The sequence below is a fragment of the Rhinoderma darwinii genome, chromosome 1, assembly GCF_050947455.1.
Source record: "Rhinoderma darwinii isolate aRhiDar2 chromosome 1, aRhiDar2.hap1, whole genome shotgun sequence".
In the NCBI taxonomy this organism is placed as follows: domain Eukaryota; kingdom Metazoa; phylum Chordata; class Amphibia; order Anura; family Rhinodermatidae; genus Rhinoderma; species Rhinoderma darwinii.
The window spans coordinates 395,866,749-395,886,973 of record NC_134687.1 but is presented as its reverse complement, the minus strand read 5'-3'; the positions used below and the strand labels follow the sequence as shown (position 1 = coordinate 395,886,973).

At 40.0% G+C, this 20,225-nt stretch overlaps 1 protein-coding gene across 1 annotated transcript in view; it reads right to left on the bottom strand.

Moving 5' to 3' along the window:
* Positions 1-19,973, bottom strand: part of LOC142757698 (uncharacterized) — a 246,676-nt gene extending 226,703 nt beyond the window's left edge. The window contains exons 1-3 of the mRNA XM_075860641.1: positions 19,768-19,973; positions 19,087-19,294; positions 3,586-3,740 (exon numbers count right to left, since the gene is read on the bottom strand). Of these exons, the coding sequence (XP_075716756.1) occupies positions 3,586-3,740; positions 19,087-19,294; positions 19,768-19,973 (569 nt within the window). The remainder of the gene's footprint in view (positions 1-3,585; positions 3,741-19,086; positions 19,295-19,767) is intronic.
* Between the last annotated feature and the right edge of the window lie 252 nt (positions 19,974-20,225).

Sequence of the window (20,225 nt, the reverse complement as noted above, 5' to 3'; positions counted from 1 at the left end):
TGTTTTTTTCTGTGTCTCGGTCAGCAAGTGTGTTCTCACCCTTTTTACATGGAGCTGATAAATGCTCAGGAGGGGGGCATTCAAAAGTTTGGTATGGGGCCCAGCACTCTCTAGTTACGCTGCTACACTGAGATCTTCAGTATGACCCATACTACTAGCAATGTTAGTCTATGGAGACTGCATGTTTGGCTAAAACACCTGAATTCAAAAATTATGAGGGGTGTCCACACACATGCTTTTGGCAATATAGTGTGTGTACATATATTGCGTGTATATATATATATATATATATATATATATATATATATATATATATATATATATCTATATCTTTAAGTCTATATATATATATATATATATATATATATATATATACATACATATATATAGAAAGTCCACCGTCCAGCAGCACCAGCTTGAAATATAGATGGGTTGCACGACTTGGGAGCCTGATCACGATTCCAACTCTTCCAATATGTGTCCAAAAATAGGCAGCACTCCAATTCAAAGTGGAAAAAAAGTAGCTTTTAATAGCCCTCATGACAAGGGCTATTAAAAGCTATGTTTTTCACTTTGAATTGGAGTGCTGCCTATTTTTGGACATATCTACACTACCGTTCAAAAGTTTGGGGTCACCCAAACAATTTTGTGTTTTCCATGAAAACTCACACTTATATTTATCAAATGAGTTTCAAAATGACTAGAAAATATAGTCAAGACATTGACAAGGTTAGAAATAATGATTTTTATTTGAAATAATAATTTTCTCCTTCAAACTTTGCTTTTGTCAAAGAATGCTCCATTTGCAGCAATTACAGCATTGTAGACCTTTGGCATTCTAGCTGTTAATTTGCTGAGGTAATCGGGAGAAATGTCACCCCATGCTTCCAGAAGGCCCTCCCACAAGTTGGATTGGCTTGATGGGCACTTCTTGCGTACCATACGGTCAAGCTACTCCCACAACAGCTCTATGGGGTTGAGATCTGGTGACTGCGCTGGCCACTCCATTACAGATAGAATACCAGCTGCCTGCTTCTTCCCTAAATAGTTCTTGCATAATTTGGAGGTGTGCTTTGGGTCATTGTCCTGTTGTAGGATGAAATTGGCTCCAATCAAGCGCTGTCCACAGGGTATGGCATGGCGTTGCAAAATGGAGTGATAGCCTTCCTTATTCAAAATCCCTTTTACCTAGTACAAATCTCCCACTTTACCAGCAACAAAGCAACCCCAGACCATCACATTACCTCCACCATGCTTGACAGATGGCGTCAGGCACTCTTCCAGCATCTTTTCAGTTGTTCTGCATCTCACAAATGTTCTTCTGTGTGATCCAAACACCTCAAACTTCGATTTGTCTGTCCATAACACTTTTTTCCAATCTTCCCCTGTCCAATGTCTGTGTGCTTTTGCCCATATTAATCTTTTCCTTTTATTAGCCAGTCTCAGATATGGCTTTTTCTTTGCCACTCTGCCCTGAAGGCCAGCATCCCGGAGTCGCCTCTTCACTGTAGACGTTGACACTGGCGTTTTGCGGGTACTATTTAATGAAGCTGCCAGTTGAGGACCTGTGAGGCGTCTATTTCTCAAACTAGAGACTCTAATGTACTTGTCTTGTTGCTCAGTTGTGCTGCGGGGCCTCCCACTTCTCTTTCTACTCTGGTTAGAGCCTGTATGTGCTGTCCTCTGAAGGGAGTAGTACACACCGTTGTAGGAAATCTTCAGTTTCTTGGCAATTTCTCGCATGGAATAGCCTTCATTTCTAAAAACAAGAATAGACTGTCGAGTTTCACATGAAAGCTCTCTTTTTCTAGCCATTTTGAGAGTTTAATCGAACCCACAAATGTAATGCTGCAGATTCTCAACTAGCTCAAAGGAAGGTCAGTTTTATAGCTCCTCTAAACAGCAAAACTGTTTACAGCGGTGCTAACATAATTGCACAAGGGTTTTCAAGTGTTTTCTAATCATCCATTAGTCTTCTAATACAGTTAGCAAACACAATGTACCATCAGAACACTGGAGTGATGGTTGCTGGAAATGGGCATCTATACACCTATGTAGATATTGCATTAAAAACTAGATGTTTGCAGCTAGAATAGTCATTTAGCACATTAACAATGTATAGAGTGTATTTCTGATTAATTTAATGCTATCTTCATTGAAACAAAACTGTGCTTTTCTTTCAAAAATAAGGAAATTTCTATGTGACCCTAAACTTTTGAACGGTAGTGTGTGTGTATATATATATATATATATATATATATATATATATATATATACATATATATACATACAGGTGTGTTCATCCTTACCTTTGCTTGAATTTGGTTAAAGACTGAGATTTCTCATGCTACTAATTCAATTCAATATTGCGACATGTTTGCAAAACCCCTGACAGGCTGCAACTTACATCACAACCACTAGGTGGCCTCACATTGGTCCATGCATAGAAAATCACAGCATTCACTACTTTGGTCCAATTCTCACACTGGTTCGCCCATACAAGTCAATGGTTCAGTGAAAAAAATCGGACAGCACACGTACGACTTCCGAGTGAAATCCATTTTTTACGATGAATTGATGATTACTAATGCTACTCGGAAATGAAAAATGGATAAACGGAATGCACAGTGGCTCAGTGGTTAGCACGGACAACCAAGGACAACATCTGCATGGAGTTTGTATGTTCTCCCTGTGTTTGTGTGGGTTTCCTCCCACACCTCAAAAACATACCAATAGGGAATTTAGATTGCGAGCCCCAATGGGGACAGTAAAAGAGGACCTCTGTACAGCTCTGTGTAATATGTTGGCGCTATATAAGTAACTGCAATAAATAAATAAATAAATAATGCATTTCGACAATACTGATTAAACTCAAATGTAAAATGTAAAATTTTTCCCTGATGAAATAAAGACGAGTTTTACAATGCTCATCTGAATAGAGCCTAAGCCTAAGAAGGGGATCAATTGGAACAACCACTTTAACTAAGACTAGCTAGGGATGTATTAGCATTTTAAACCTACAGCCAACTTTTAATCAAATTGTCAAATCCAACTCCTATAGTGGCATCTCTGTTGACTTTAACTTATGTTAAAATTGAAAGCATAACTACAGTAAATACTAATACCAATATGGCTTTACCGCAATAATGAACCGCCACCAATCTACTTTTAACGAAGAATGAATTCACTACCGTCACACGCTCATTTTGACAACCTACTTTCGAGTATATGAAGTTGTATATAGTTTTATTTAAATATATGCAATCCATATAAAATGTTATTAATATTTTACGTTTAAGATGAGGCATAAACATATATAACTATATATATGACCCCAACAATAACAAAAAATCTGCAAACAATTAAATATAAAATTTGCCATTTTTACTTGTTGTCCTAGTGAAACTAACCAGTAGAGATTGCCACAGAACTTCCTTCGGACTGGCAGATAAAGGCACCCTGTGGGTATCCGATATTGAAAGATTCCCTATGGTTTGTGAAGTAGAGCTTTGCCCCAAATCTACTCTTTGAAAAAGTGAGAGGTATTTTTAGTGGTAATAACAAGAACAATATGGCCACACTTACTTTTGCAAGGCACTAGTTTCCAGTCTTTCCTTCTCCATTTTGCATCGTTCTTTATGCTTTCTAACACGAGTTTCCCAAAGCCCTCTTATTTGGGAGAAGTCAACAACAATGACTTCAAACGTCATGGCCTTACATCCAAACTGGCTGAATATGAGCTGTGAGATGGGAAGAATAGTTAACACAATTGTTATATTAAGAAACAATTTTTCATTATAACAAAATTATTATTATAATTATGTATGTCACTAAACCGTGCCTTGTTCATCAGAATGTAAAGCCCCATCGATAGCATTTGTTTTGTTCAGACAACAATGTCGAGGGCTACGGCCGTCAGTAGAAATGGCCTTCAATTTATTTAAAACAGCTTTTCGACAATCATAGTATTGTCACAAGACCCAGATCACCCCCTGCGGTTCTACTGAACTGAGATTAAATCCTCATTAGGTTCTAAAGTGATTCAAGTTTAGTTCAGTAGTACCATGGGGGAAGGGGGAGCTAGGCCTTGCGTCCATAATATGAATGGAAAAATATATTTTTATGACAGCCATTGAATTCCACTGACTCAATAACTGCAGAGTTCCAAACCTCCTCTGGCATTACCATCAGCACATAAATTTGTTTGCATTGATTTCCATGGCCGAGCAGCTACATGCAAGCCTTAAATCACCACGCACAATGCCAAGTGTCGGATGGAGTGGTGTAGAACATGCCACCACTGGACTCTTGAGCAGTAGAAACGTGTTCTGTGGAGTGATGAATCACATTTCTCTGTCTGGCAGTCTGATGGATAAGTCTGGGTTTGGCGAATGCCAGGGGAACGTTACCTGCCTGACTACATTGTTTCCACTGTAAAGTTGGGTGGAGGAGGGATAATGGTATGGGGCTGTTTTCCGGGGGTTGGCCTAGGCTCCTTAGTGCCAGTGAATGAAAATCTTAATGCTTCAGCATACCAAGACATTTTGGATAAATAATTGTATGCTGCCAACTCTGTAGGAACAGTTTGCGGTAGTCCCTTTTCTTTTCTTTAGTGCACAAAGCAAGGTCAATAAATGACCAATAATTCCCACAGACACACTCCAAAATCTTGTAGAAAGCCTACCCAGGAAAGTGGAAGTTGTGGTGGAAAGGGGGGGGGGGAGGACTCCATATTAATGTCTACAAATTCAGCATGGGATGTCATGTAAGCTCCTGTAGGTGTAATAGGTGTCCTAATACCTTTGTCTATATAGTATTATATAGATAGATAGATAGATAGATAGATAGATAGATAGATAGATAGATAGATAGATAGATAGATAGATAGATAGATAGATAGATAGATAGATAGATAGATAGATACAAGATCTAGCAGCAGCGGCAGCGTGTGGGTGCAAGCTCTGAGTGACAGACCAAGTCCCAGATACACAGAAGTAAAAAAATGAGCAGCAACTCCAAATATCAAAGTGAAAAAAGTGGGCATTTTATTGCCCGTGCAACGTTTCAGCTCCGTCTACTGGAGCCTTTCTCAAGCTATATATGGTACTGTCGCAATCGGAACTACACGTAAAAAAATAATAACACATTATTTAAAATATATTGCATACGGCGTGAAAAATGCAAAAGCAATTACCGGAATTGCTGGTTTTTCTCCCATTCCTTCCATAAAGGAATTAAAAATCTAACTAAACATTTAATGTACCCCAAAATGGTGGCAAAAAAATACAACCTGTCCTGCAAACAACAAGCAATCATATGGCTATGTCGCCAGAAATATAAAAAAATTGTGGGTTTTAAAATGCGGTGACACAAAAAATAATTTTTTCAGTGAAACATGTTTTTAGTCTTCAAAAGTAGTAAAACATACAAAAAAAACTGATAAATATTTGCTATCGCCAAAATCGTACCGACCATAGAATAAAGAACATATTATTGATGCCAAACGGTGCATGGGGTAAAAGAAAAATGCAAAAAAAACAATGTAATTATCCAATAAATTTTAAAAATGGTCTAAATAAAAACCACATATCGTCCCGCAAGAAACAAGTCACCACACAGCGTTGTTGACAGAAAAATAAAAAAGTTATAGCTCTGGAAACATGTTGATGATAAAAAAAATTATAAATAGATCAGTCAAGACTGAAGGCCCAAAATAGGCTGCGTCCCTAGGGGCTTAAAAAGGCTCTGTCACCAGATTATAAGTGCCCTATGTCCTACATAAACTGATCGGCGCTGTAATGTAGATAACAGCAGTGGTTTTTATTTTGAAAAACGATCATTTTTTAGCAAGTTATGAGCAATTTTAGATTTAGTTTCTCAATAGACAACTGGGCGTGTTTTTACTTTTGACCAACTGGGCGTTGTACAGAGGAGTGTATGACGCTGACCAATCAGTGACCAATCAGTGTCATACACTTCTCATTGTTCCAGTCCAGCTTCTTTCACTGCACAATCACACTGTAACAATGGCTGGAACAATGAGAAGTGTATGACACTGATTGGTCACTGATTGGTCAGCCTCATACACTTCTTTACAACACCCACTTGGTCAAAAGTAAAAACACGCCCAGTTGTCTATTGAAAAACTAAATCTAAAATTGCTCATAACTTGCTCAAAAATGATCGTTTTTCAAAGTAAAAACCCCTGCTGTTATCTACATTACAGCGCCGATCAGTTTATGTAGGAGATAGGGCACTTATAATCTGGTGACAGAGCCTTTTTAAGATTAGTGTCAGTCATATAGGAGGAACGAAATTGAAGATGTAGAGCAGAGATCGGAACTCTAGGAAGTGACATCTGTATCTGAGTATCTAGACAATGCTGATACTGTGGCTAAAATGCTATTTTCTTTAGGAATAGATTGCTAAAATCTTTGAGGGAGAGGGTTCAGAAAAGAGATTAATGGGGTACCCACAAGTTGTTCTGCTATAGAAACCCAATGCTTTCAGAATCTTTCATGCCACCATTATTTGGCATGATCCAGTCATATAATAGAAGCCCAATAGTACCATTTAATATCAAGGACATTCAGTCCTCCTATATTCGAAGGATAAGACATGGTTAGAAAGTTAGTATGTGCTTTTGATCCTGCCTAAAAATATATATTAAATATAGTTTTTAGTTTAGATATGAAAGATAAGGTAATTGGTATAGGAATACTGTAGTTTGGAAGACATATTGTATATGGGGATGGACCATCAGTTTTATAACAGATACACGACCTGCCCATGAAATTATTTTTTTTTTTAAAATAGTTTCAAGAGACGTGGGATTGAGGAGAGAAGAGTTGTGCAGTTTTGTTCTTAATGTTGCTAAGCTAGGACTAGTGAGGATTTATACGACTTTTATTACAGGAATAAGGGAGTTTAAGTGACCAGAGGGTCTAGTATTCACATCTATTCCAATATTTTAAATTATTTCATAATTAGAATTATTGATTTTGCAGTAGGAGATAGCGCCAAAATCATCAAGTATATTTTGTACATGGTAAATAATTCCTTGGATTTCTGATAGCTAAAATAATTTAATTGGCATAGAGTCCGATCTTATGTTTTTGATTGCTAATTTGCATGCCATAAATGTTTTTACCAAATCGAATTAACCCCCGCCAGGGGCTCCATCATCAGGGAAAAGATGACTGTCTCTTTCCGTTTTTATTCTCAAAAGGATTGGAGAGAATAACAGACGCGAAGACCCTGGCGGATGACGTAGAATATAAAGTCATTATTGCTGACCTGATTGGGCCATTAAATTCAATTTTTTTTGAGTATATTCCAAATGCCGCCAATGAATCTGGTCCAATGTCTTCTCCGCATCCAAAGACATTAGCAAAAAAGGCAATCGACCAAACTCCACCGAACAAATTAAGTTAAAAAAATGTGTTTTACCATCAGGAGCCTGACGATTAGTAACAAATCCAATCTGATCTGGGTTGATCAGATAGGGTAAAATGTTGAGCAGATGGTGGGAAAGAATTTAAGCGTACAGCTTAGGGTATGTTCACACGAGGGCGTCCGTAACGGCTGAAATTACGGGGATGTTCAGCCTGAAAACATCCCCGTAATTTCAGCCATAACGGCATGTGCAGGCGCTTGAACGCCGCGTCAATTACGGACGTAATTGGCGCTGCTATTCATTGGAGTCAATGAATAACGGCTCCAATTACGGCCAAAGAAGTGACAGGTCACTTCTTTGACGCGGGCGTCTATTTACGCGCCGTCATTTGACAGCGGTGCGTAAATTACGCCTCGTGTGAACAGACAAATGTCTGCCCATTGCTTTCAATGGGCAGATGTTTGTCAGCGCTATTGAGGTCGCTATTTTCGGACGTAATTCGGGGCAAAAACGTCCGAATTACGTCCGTAATTAGTGCGTGTGAACATATCCTTATTGTCTGAATTCAAAAGTGAAATGGAAAGCAAATTTGTTGATGACACAGGGACCTTCCCAACCTTAGGAAGAGCCACTATTAAAGCCTCAAGCATCTCCTTTGGGAATGAGCTTGTACCAGCCGCGAAGTTGAAAACAGACGTCAAGTGTGGGGCCAATACATCTTTTTAAAAAAACATTTTCAAGCCCCTCTGGGCCAGGGGATTTGTAGGATTTTAAAGTTTTAATTCATTTACCATCTCTTGTTTTGAAATAAGTTTAGAAATTTGCTGTGCTTGAAACCCGGAGAGAGGTAGTTGTATTTTTTCCGAAAAGGATGACGTTTTGTTACTTTTACTTAATGAATATTTGAATCATTATGCAAATTGTATAACGATGAATAGTAAATTGAAAATTGATTAGCTATGTGAAATGGATTTGTGATTTTCTGACCTTTAGCAACATAAACAAAGACAATTTTATTTTTAATACGTTTTGCCTTCAATTGTTTTGCTAATAAAGTTCCTGGTCTATTGTCATGAATATAGAAGTTAATTTTCATAAATTTTTATGTTAATTCAGATGAATGAGCTAAAAGGAATGTAACTTTAGCCTAGGGTTACATAGTTCAGCGGAAAAATTGATGGAGTGGCTTTCTGGCTTGTTCACACGCCAGTTTTAATAAACAGTTTGCTATCAAATGCCTCTTAATAAATGTGTTGCATCTTTCGGCTGGCCGCGCGACACATTTGTAGCAAAATAATCGGAGTAGCAGGGAGAGTGACCGCGGCAAGGCCCTAGCCCTCTTTGCTCCCCTTCTTGATCGGACAAAAAATAAAAATATGTGCTTCTCCTCCCACCCAATCCTCTCAGGCCCTCACTGCCAAGGTGCATACAAGGTCCTGATGCCGAGCAGCTTCAGGTTCTTATATGCAATGCAGGACTTAACATTCTGAGTGCTGCGCCACATACCATGTCCTGACGCTGCCCAGCATTAGTACCTTGTATGCTCCACAGCCTGCAGTGAAAGCCTGAGGGGATTCGGGGAAATCAGAGTACTGAGTACAGATTATTTATTTTTATTTATTTTGTTGTCCGATCAGAGGGGGGCAGGTACCTTGTTACGCCCCAAAGAGTGAAATAAGCATCCAACGTAAATGATAGTTAATTTTTCGGGTTTTGCCCCTTTCCAAAAGCCCTGCTCACTGTTCTCCCCGTAAATTGTGACTATTGGGCCTTTTGCGACTTTTTTACCTCAGAAAACGGGCATAGAAAAGTTTATAAATTCCCCCTCAAGTTCTTTATCCTTCTGTTTTTCGACACTGGTGCATGTAAAAATAGACCTCTCATGAACGCCTTATGAGAGTTTCATATAATAAAAGGATCTGTTACAGAGCCAATGTTAAGTTTTAATTCGGCCTCTAGGTTTTTCAGAGTATGGCCTAGGCCCCTTTGTTTCAGTGAAGGGAAATCTTAACCCTTTCAGGACCAAGCTCATTTTGGCCTTCAGGACCAGCCCCATTTTTTCAAATCTGACATGTTTCATTTTATGTGGTAATAACTCTAGAATGCTTTTGCCTATCCACAATTCTGAGATTGTTTTCTCATGACATATTGTACTTGTATTGCTTATTTGTGAAAAACACCAACATTTTATGTTTTATGTTTTATGTTGATCACAGCCAAGTTTAAGGACGCGGATAGCCGTCCGAAACGCGTAGGCCCCCGAGGACACGCACCTCCACATTTCCACACACCCAGGACTAAAATGCAACTGGACTTCTTCCTTTTAACTTCGTTCCATTAAACTTGGAAAAGAAAAATCCATTTTAATTGTACCCAGCGCTGGATCCTACCTTCTTCCTTGCTTGTCAAACTACCGTTGTGCCGACACGAGGATCCGAGCGCTACCTACAAATCCACATCACACTGGAGTGTTAAGGTGAGCTGGAGGTTCCCTCCCCAGTTTCTATCTACTACACAAAATAGTTACTATTTCACATATTCCATATGTCTACTTCATATTTGCATAGTTTATTGAACATTATTTTATTTTTGTAGGACATTACAAGGCTTAAAACTTTAGCAGCAATTTCTCACATTTTCAAGAAAATGTCAAAAGGCTATTTTTCAAGGACCAGTTCAGTTGTGAAGTGGCTTTGAGGGCCTTATGTACTAGATATATCCCCCATAAATCACCCCATTTTAAAAACGGAACCCCTCAAAGTATTCAAAACAGCATTCAGAAAGTTTCTTAACCCTTTAGGCGTTTCATAGGAATTAAAGCAAAGTAGAGGGGAAATTTACAAATTTTATTTTTTTTGCCAAAATTAATTTGTAATGCATTTTTTTCTGTAATACAGAAGGTTTTACCAGAGAAATGCAACTCAATATGTATTGCCCAGATTCTGCAGTTTTTAGAAATATCACACATATGGCTCTAATGTGGTAATGGACTGAAACACCGGCCTCAAAAGCAAAGGAGCACCTAGTGGATTTTGGGGCCTCCTTTTTTTTAGAATATATTTTAGACACCATGTCAGGTTTGAAGAGGTCTTGTGGTGCCTAAACAGTGGAAACTCCCCAAAAGTGACACGGTTTTGGAAACTACACACCTCAAGGAATTTATCTAGGGGTATAGTTAGCATCTTGACCCCACAGGTCTTTTGCTATATTTATTGGAGTTTGTCTGTGAAAATGAAAATCTACTTTTTTTCAGAAAAAATATCATTTTTTAAAATTTTTACAAGGAATAAAAATAAAAAGCACCCCAAAACTTGTAAAGCAATATCTCCCGATTACGTCAATACCCCATATGTTGTAATAAACTGCTGTTTTGACCCACGGCAGTGCTCAGAAGGGAAGGAGCGCCATTTGGATTTTGGAGCGCAGATTTTGCTGGATTGGTTTTCAGTACCGTGTCGCGTTTGCAACGCCCTGGAGGGACCAAAACAGTGGAAACCCCCAAATAGTGACCACATTTTGGGAACTAAACCCCTCAAGGAATTTTTCTAGGGGTATTGTTAACATTTGTACCCCACAATTTTTAAAGAAATTAATGCAGAACTGGTGGAAAAAAATATTTTACTTATTTTCACAATTGTGTCATATTAAAGTCAGATTATTTCACAAAGCAAACATGAGAATGAAAAAACACACCCCAAAATGTATTATCCTGTTTGTCCGGTGTTCAAAAATATCCCATTGTGACCCTAATGCACTCCCTGGTCACACGGCAGGGCCCAAAAAGAAGGGAGCACAGTGTGACTTTCAAGACACAAAATTTGCTTGAAATTGTTTCAAGCCCCATGACACATTTCTAGAGGCATTGAGCAGCCAGAACTATAGAAAACTCCAAGAAATGACCCCATTTTAAAAACATGACCCTTTGAGGTATTCATTTAGGGGTGTAGTCAGTATTTTTGCCCCACAGGTTTTGCAGGAATTGATGCAGGTGAAAAAAATTAACATTTTACTTATTTTCACAAATGTGTCATTTCAAAGACAGACTATTTTATAAAGCAAACATGAGAAAAGAAAAACACACCTCAAAATGTAACACCCTGTTTGTCCTGTGTTTAGAAATATTCCCATTGTGGCCTCAATCTGTTTACTGGACACACGACTGGGCCTAAAATGGAGGTAGCACTCTTCGGCTTTTAGGGCACAATTGAATGGATTCCAGGCCCCATCCCATGCTTGTAAAAGCATTTAGCTGCCAGAACAATAGAAACCCCCAACAAATGACCCAATTTAGTAGTTTAAGCCTTCGTGATCAGGCCAAATATTGCTGTTTTGACATGCTTCAGTTTATTGAAGACTAAATTCTAACCCTCCGATGGCAAAACCTAAGTATAATCCCAAAGAGTTATTATTGACAATTGTACTGCTGCTGGCTTTATCAAAAGATTAACACTATATAGTTTTTATCTAAAGAAATAAAAGCTTTAATTCACTAAATAAAAAGTTGCATTTCGATCTCGGTAAGGATCTTTGTCAGATTTAATTTCCGCAATATCAGCATAATAAGCAGCCCAAGCTATTCAATAAGGGGTATATTGTAAATTAAAAAAATTTGAAGATGGTGTAAAAGGAAGGGATTTTTTTTTTATGGATTTAGGCCAAGGTTAATTTTTGGGATGAAAGGTTGAAAATCTTTAATTTTAGAATGAATCATATATTTTTGGTAATAAATAAACGGAAAAAAAAAATTCTGCTTGAATGTCTGAAATTGCACAACTTGAAAGACTGTTCAAAACCTTCGCTGTGTGTGATACATTTTAAAACAGTCATGGAGGCACAGGGCTGGCAATGAAGGGCAGTCTGGGCAATAATAACGTGTTTCACGCCTCCTTCCTCTTTTAGAACATACCTGACATCTTCGTTGGGGGTACTTTCTGGACTCTGCTGAGGCGATTACAGAATTGAAATGTCGCTCTGTAAGCCTTCTGACATCTTCTGATTATAATGGATAAGATGGCCCAAAATTTGTGAAAAGGAGATCCTCAATTACTTTTTCCTGGTAATCGAGGAATGTACCTGAATGGCTTGATTTTTTATATAAAATAAAAGAGTTATACGTAGCCACTTGAAACAGATATATCACTAATTTCTTGTACCAATTCTAGGATTTTCTTGATATCTGGTATGTCTGCAAAACCTGGTCTGATATGTCCACTCCCCCCATGTACATCAAGCTGGCTCTGCAGGAGTGGAGACATCTACTGGAGGGCGCGGTTCAAACTATCCTGATCTTCACGGATCACAAGAATTTGACCTACCTACAGACGGCCCAGCGGTTGAATCCTCGCCAAGCCAGGTGGTCGTTGTTCTTTGCTCGGTTCCGGTTCGAACTCCGCTACCGACCCGCCAACAAGAATGTGATGCCTTGTCTAGATCTTTTGAAACTGAAGACGCCATGGAATCTCCACAGAATATTATTGACCCATCCTGCATCTTCTCTGTGAATCCCCTGCAAGTTAGAGACATTCCTCCGGGTAGGACTTTTGTACGTCTGGCTGACCGAGGAAGAATTCTTCGCTGGGGTCACAGTTCTAAGCTGGCAGGTCACACGGGTGCTCCTAAGACCCAAGATCTAATCACCTTTTTAATTCTCTTATAACAACCACACCAGTGAGTCGACCACTTCCAGTCCAATCTTCATCGTCTACGGCCAAAATCCTCGGATACCTCTTCCTGTTTCTACTATGTCCCAGGTGCCTGCAGCCGATTCTACCTTCAGGGACTTTCTACAGATATGGCAACAGACCCGATCTTCTATCCTGTTGGCGGTGGACCGCATGAAGAGAAAGGCAGATACAAGTAGACGGGTGCCTCCGCAGTTCCTTCCAGGGACTAAAGTCTGGTTGTCTTCTTGGAATATCCGGCTGAAGGTGCCGTCATGCAAATTTGCTCCTAGGTTCCTCGGACCCTTCGAAATCCTGCTACAGATCAACCCGGTATCCTACAAGCTGCGGCTCTCCCCTACCCTCAGGATTCCTAACTCCTTTCATGTCTCCTTGCTGAAACCTGTGGTCCTGAACCGCTACTCCAGGACTCCTAGCTCCACAGTGGCCCCTGCCGGCTCATTAGGGACTTTCGAAGTAAAGGAGATTCTGGCTACCAAGAAGGCGGGAGGAAGGACATTTTATTTAGTGGATTGAAGGGGGTTCGGTCCAGAGGAGAGGTTTTGGGAGCCAGAGGAGAATATCGATGTTCCTGTCCTCGTGAGGAAGTTTCTCTCCCGCTCTGGTCCCAAGAAGAGGGGGTGTAAGAGGGGGGATACTGTAACGTCTATGGCCACGGTCCGTCGTTTGGTCGTTAACCTCGACAGCCGTGGCCATGGACATCTTACCTCGCTGCAGGGTCGTCCTCCTGTGAGGCGCCGGCACTCACTTCCGGACTACGAGTGTCTTCAGCGGGCGCGCGCGCCCGCGCGTACACGGCCTTAAAGGGCCAGTTTGTGCATTTTTGCAGGAAGTCTGCCATCTTGCCCAGGATGCCCTGGGCTATAAAAAGGGCTCTGTCCTCTTGCTCTTTGCCAGAGCGTTGTTTGTTACCCATCGTTTGTCGTGCTTATGGTCTCCCAGTGTTTTCCAGTTTCCCAGTGTACCTTGCTCCTGTATCCCATATCCTGTTTCCGTGCTACCTAGTTCTAGTGCTGTGCTGTGCTATTGCCGTGCTGTGCTACAGTCTATGCTTGATCTGCTTCGCCTCATCTGACCACTTCCCGCCGCCTGGTCCTGGACGTGCCTGCCTCGCTACTGCCTACGATTGCCTCAGGTAACCTCGCTGAACTAATTGAACTCTGTACTTACCTGTTTGGCCAGTTGCCATCCCGCTACGCGGTACGGCCCAGTGGGTCCACACCCCGCATCGTGACATTTATCTACATACAGGATATAGCCTTTTTGTAGGAATGGGAAAACCAGCTCCCAAACTATTTTTCCACTTGTCCCTAGATAGGGAGGGCATCCTGGTGGATTTAGTTTGCTGTCTTTCCCTTCGTAAATACGGAAAGCTGACGTGTAACCTGTTGAACTCTCACACATTTTATAAAGTTTTATTCCAAACCTTGCCCGCTTAGATGGAATAAATTGTTTAAAGTGCAGTCTCCCTTTAAATTTTACAAGGGACTCATCAATGGAAATGTTTTGGGTAGAGGTGTAAAGCTTTAAAAATAATTCTGACAGTTCTTTCAGAATGGGCCTAATTTTGTATAATCTGTCAAATTCTGTGGCGTTTTTAGGGGGACACTGGTTGTTGTCATTGAAATGCCAAAATCTCATTAGAATTTCATACCTTGCTCTTGGAAGAATGGCAGAAAAGGTAGGGGTAGTAAGTACAGGACGGGTAGACCAGTAAGAGTGTATACTGGGTTTTTCAACAAGCCCCATGGAAAGTGTGAGGCCTAGGAATTTTTTCATCTTCTGAACATTTGTTGGCGTGCCTATGTTTTGTCTGGCATAATAGGAGTTTGGATTTTTGTGATAAATTGGGCTGCATAAACATTTGTTTGTGAGATAATGTGCTCTAATAAATCATCTGTGATACACAGGTTGAAACAATTGACAGGTACAAAATCTTCCACCTCGACATTTATACCTGGGATGGCATTAAAGTCAGGGACGAATGGGGTAGCAGAATTTAACGTTTCCCATCTTGGAAATGCCACATCTGATGGTATACTAGATTGCGCCCCTTCACTAGTACTGGGGATCTCACTTGTGCTAGGCATTGTACTCTGATTTGGAGAGGTTTCTCCAATACCCCTCTCTGCCTCCACCGTACGTGTCCTTGGAATTTTTTAAGCCGGACCAGAATGACTGCTACTTTCTGAGCTGTCACTGTCGCTGAGCGCAAAACCCTCAAAATCATCATCCCCATCTGAAACAACACTCTCTTCACTGTCAAAGAATAACAGGGCAAACGCCTCATTTGCAGTGTACAACTGACATGCCATTGTCTTAATTGTATCTTTTTTTATACTGAGTAACTTAAATTAACTAATAATTATATGTTGAAAAAAGTTAATGAGGAATTTGAACAAATTAAATTGTAGCTAATTAGTATAAACACACCCTATAAAATTCTGTAGAATTATATGTAATGTAGCACAAAAGTAAATTTATATAAGTGGTATTAAAACGAGCTGAATTAATTTATAGAAGAACTAAATAATGGATGGACTGACACGACACTCCCTATATAATTACGGTATGTATATTATAGAACAGAACTGATATAAGTGGTACTAAAACTAGGTGAATTAATTTATAGAAGAACTAAATAACGGATGAACTGACACGACACTCCCTATATAATTATATATATTAAAGATAGAACAGAACTGATATCATTGGTACTAAAACTAGGTGAATTAATTTATAGAAGAACTAAATAACGAATGAAGTGAAACGACACTCCCTATATAATTATATATATATTATAGAACAGAATGTATATGAGTGGTACTAAAACTAGGTGAATTAATTTATAGAACTAAATAACGGAAGAACTGACTCGACACTCCCTATATAATTATATATATATTATAGAACAGAACTTATATAAGTGGTATTAAAACTAGGTGAATTAATATATAGAATTAAATAACGGATGAACTGACACGACACTCCCTATATAATTATATATAAGTGGTACTAAAACTAGGTAATTCACTGTATTTCTTCGATATATATTAACTTGTGCTCCCACAAAGTATAGGAAATTGTAATTCACTGAAGTGATATATGAGTAAAACGTATACATTTTATTTCATAACTCTCTAAAAACAGGGGTATAGTCACCACTGTGAAAAGCCCCACCGTGTGCATTAAAAATGTATTAAACACATACTGCAAGTCCTGGTTCGTTTGTGAACCCTCTCTGACTGGGTATACTCGATTGATGCAAATATGGGATCAACGTTTCAACATTGGTGTAACAGTGGATTAGACCCTAAAACACACCGGAGCCTGCAGTTACCGCTCCTAAATCTATTGGTGCTAAGGTACACAACAGTGCCACTGTTCCCTACGCTATGATCCCTCACTAACCTGACCCTACGCGTTTCTATACATATCATCAGGGGTCTGTAACTTGGTCATTCTGGCTAGGATGCCAGCGACATTGATTCATTAGCAGATATTCTGCAGTACAACACGGAAGCGTGCACGCATAGATGTCAGCGGCACGCTTCACTTCGGGACTCAGAGTTGATATAACTAATACTCCTCCCCCTGGCCTCGGCAGTGCACTTCAAAACAGCCAATCACACTAGCCCACCTCATTCGTGACGCCTGACCATGTGACTCCCGGCTGTCAGCTGACGTACCCGGAAGTAACATCGACCACATCAAACGAACGCGCAGTCGCAGTGGGAGGCTGTAGGCGCATCTCCTTACTGCACATAAGCCCATTCTCATCGAGGATGGAGTATGATAATAGCAAATATGGTAGATATTGCAGATCAGCTCAAAACCGCAACTCGGCTGCCATAGATAAAGCACCTTCTCTGTAAATACACTTGGTATGGATAAATAAGCGATATTTATATTTGCCACTCTTTAGAATTTTAAAACACTTCTCTTGAAAGGAACGGCTATACCTGTTAGCAATGAATGGTGTACTGCAAGTAGCTGTATTGTGACCAGAATTAACAGCCACACACATACTTTAACAACCATAAATAGTAACATTGAAATGTGTATTTAAATGAAACAGGTATAGTTTGTTTGCTCATTTAGACCTTCAGGCTGTACACAAGCCAGTCTATAAATCCACTGGGCCTCTTTACGCAGAATAAGATTGTCCCAGTCCCCTCCTCGTTTTGGAGGATGCACCAGTTCAATCGCCTGGAATTTTAGGCATTCTGCTCTGCCTTGATGTTTTGCATGTACATGTTTGGATATGGGAGTATCTCTTTCATTTGTAAGATCTCCAACATGTTCTCTAATCCGGCGCCGAAACTGCCGCACCGTTTTGCCCACATAATTCAGTGGGCATGGACATGTTATCAAATAAACCACCCCTGCCATTTTGCAATTGACAAAGTCTCGAATATCATACTCGACCGTGGTGGTAACACTTTTAAATTTTCTCCCATTCTGGATAAAGTCACAAGCTTTACAACTGCCACATCTATGTGTGCCTGGTATCTGCCTATCCAGCCAGGTTCCTTTTTGTGTTATAGGGTCAAAGCAGCTGTGCATCACCCTATCCCTGATGTTTTTGCCTCTACGGAACGTGACTGAAGGCCATTGTGTAATCTGATCCACCAAGTCCACATCTGCACCTAGGATACGCCAGTATCTTTTTAATATTTGCATGATCTCAGATTGTTTGGAGTCATAAGTACCTATAAGTCTCGTAACCCTTTCCTCTTTTCGTTGTCTAGGGACTAAAAGACTCTGCCTGTCTGCATCCCTCGCTCCCTCATAGGCCTTTCTAATTACCCCCTTCGGGAAGCCTCTCTCCTTCAATCTATTTGTGAGATCCTGTGCCTGTATCTCAAAATCATCCATCGAGCTACAATTCCGGCGTACTCTCATGAATTGGCCTCTCGGGATACCTCGTTTGAGGGGATAAGGGTGACAACTATTCCATTGTAAAAAGCTGTTAGTTGCTGTCTCCTTTCGGTGTACTTTAGTACGTATTGTGCCTTCCTTAGTTTTCATAATCTTTAGATCTAGAAAAGATAATTCCTGATCACTGATTTCACATGTAAACCTCAGCCCTAGATTGTTTTCATTAAGGGCTGCCACAAAGGCATTGAATTCCTCCACTGTGGAATTCCAAAGCAACAACACGTCATCAATGTATCTAATCCAGATACCTATTGATGAAGTCCACTTAGCAAATTTATCCCCAAACACTACTGTCTCTTCCCACCAGCCAAGATATAAATTTGCATAGGTGGGAGCAGTAGAACTCCCCATTGCTGTGCCACGTTGCTGGTGGAAGATGCGGTCCTCAAAGATGAATACATTCCTTTCTAACACAAAATGTAACAGTTGCAACACAAGCTGATTGTGAGACACATATTGAGTGCCTCGAGATTTAAAAAAATATTCCACTGCCTCACAGCCAAGTCCATGTGGAATAGAGGAGTACAATGCCTCCACGTCCAGGCTAGCCAAAAATGTATTCTGTTCCAGCGTAATGCCATCAATTTGTTTTAAAACATCCATAGTGTCACGTACATATGATGTAAGACCTAGCACAAACGGACGCAAGACCTCATCTATATATGTACTCACATTCTGGGTTAGATTATTGATACCTGATACAATAGGTCTGCCACGTAAGGGAGGGTACCCTTTGTGAATTTTGGGCAGGCTATAAAAGCATGCCATGATGGGAAATTGTGGAAACAGAAAGTTAAATTCACTAGCACTAATCAGGGAACTACTCTTTGCATCACGTAGGATGCCTAAAAGCTCCTTTTTGAACAGTGCTGTGGGGTTCTCTTTTAAAATGGTGTAACAGTCAGGATTGAGCAAGATGTCCTCACACATCTTCTTATAGTCTTCTCTACTCATAACCACAATGTTCCCACCCTTATCGGATGCTTTCAGAATGATGTTTTGTCTTTTTTCCAAAGTGGTAAGAGCTACACGTTCAGACCAAGACAAATTGTTGTCTATTCCACTCACATCCTGACCCAAAGCCTTAATCTCATCTCCCACCAATTCAACAAACAGATCTACATTTCTAAAGTCTCCCAGTGGCGGTAGTTTCCTAGTTTTTAAATTGGTAAATGGACCTAGTCCTGGAGCTCTACTTGATTCCTCAAGCAACCCTTCCAAGGCTTCTAGGCCTTCCAAATCAGATTCTTCTAAACCCATTTCCAGACATTTCTTTCTATTGTGATGCTTAAAAAACTTTATCCATTTCAATTTACGAGCAAACAAATTCAAATCCTTCACCCAGGTAAATGAATCAAATTTCACTGTGGGGACAAATGAAAGCCCCTTCTCCAAAAGCATGATCTCAGATGAACTTAGATTGTATTCAGATAAATTGATAATTTGTAACTTATCTGTTCCTCTTCCCTTTATAAATCCTTTTGCCCCCTCAGCATGTAGCGGGAAATGGGGGGATTGTTGGATAAAAAATTACTGCCACTGTTGGAAGAAGCTCTTGCCCGGCCTCTATTCCTACCTCTGGCACCCCCCCTATATTTTTGTCTACCGCCACTAGTCCCAAAGAATGGGCCCACTCTTTCAGAGTCTGTAGTTTCACTCTCAGATGTGGAAGGGTCAGATTCTCTTAAACCCCTACTTTGCTGCTGCTGTTGTTGTTGTTAATTAACAAAATCATAAGCTTTTTTCTACCTAAACTCCTGCAGTTCTCTTTGGAACTGGAAGTGCTTACGCTCTTTTAGATGATTAGTAAACCTCTCTAAAGATTGTTGCAAGGTTTTGTCTTTTTTGTCAAAGCCTGGGGTGTCTACCAGAGTCTTAACTGTATCAATCTCCTTTTTCAATTCAACACTGATATATTCAAACTGGATTTTCTCTTCCTCTACCAAAATTTGCATTAGTCTCAGTGAACTCCCTGTGATCTCCTGCTCCCACCTCTCTTTTATATTAGGTGTCTTTAATCTAGAGGCTGGAGCAATTGGGACTCTCAGGCCTCTAGGTACTATTTTATTCTTGAGATAGTTCTCCAGACTCTGAATTTCCCACCAACTCCTTGTATAATCCTTGTGCAATCTAGTGAGGTTTTTAAAAGTTGATTTAAGGGACGCACCCTGTGTCGTATACACGAGTTCACACTCAGAGAAGACGCT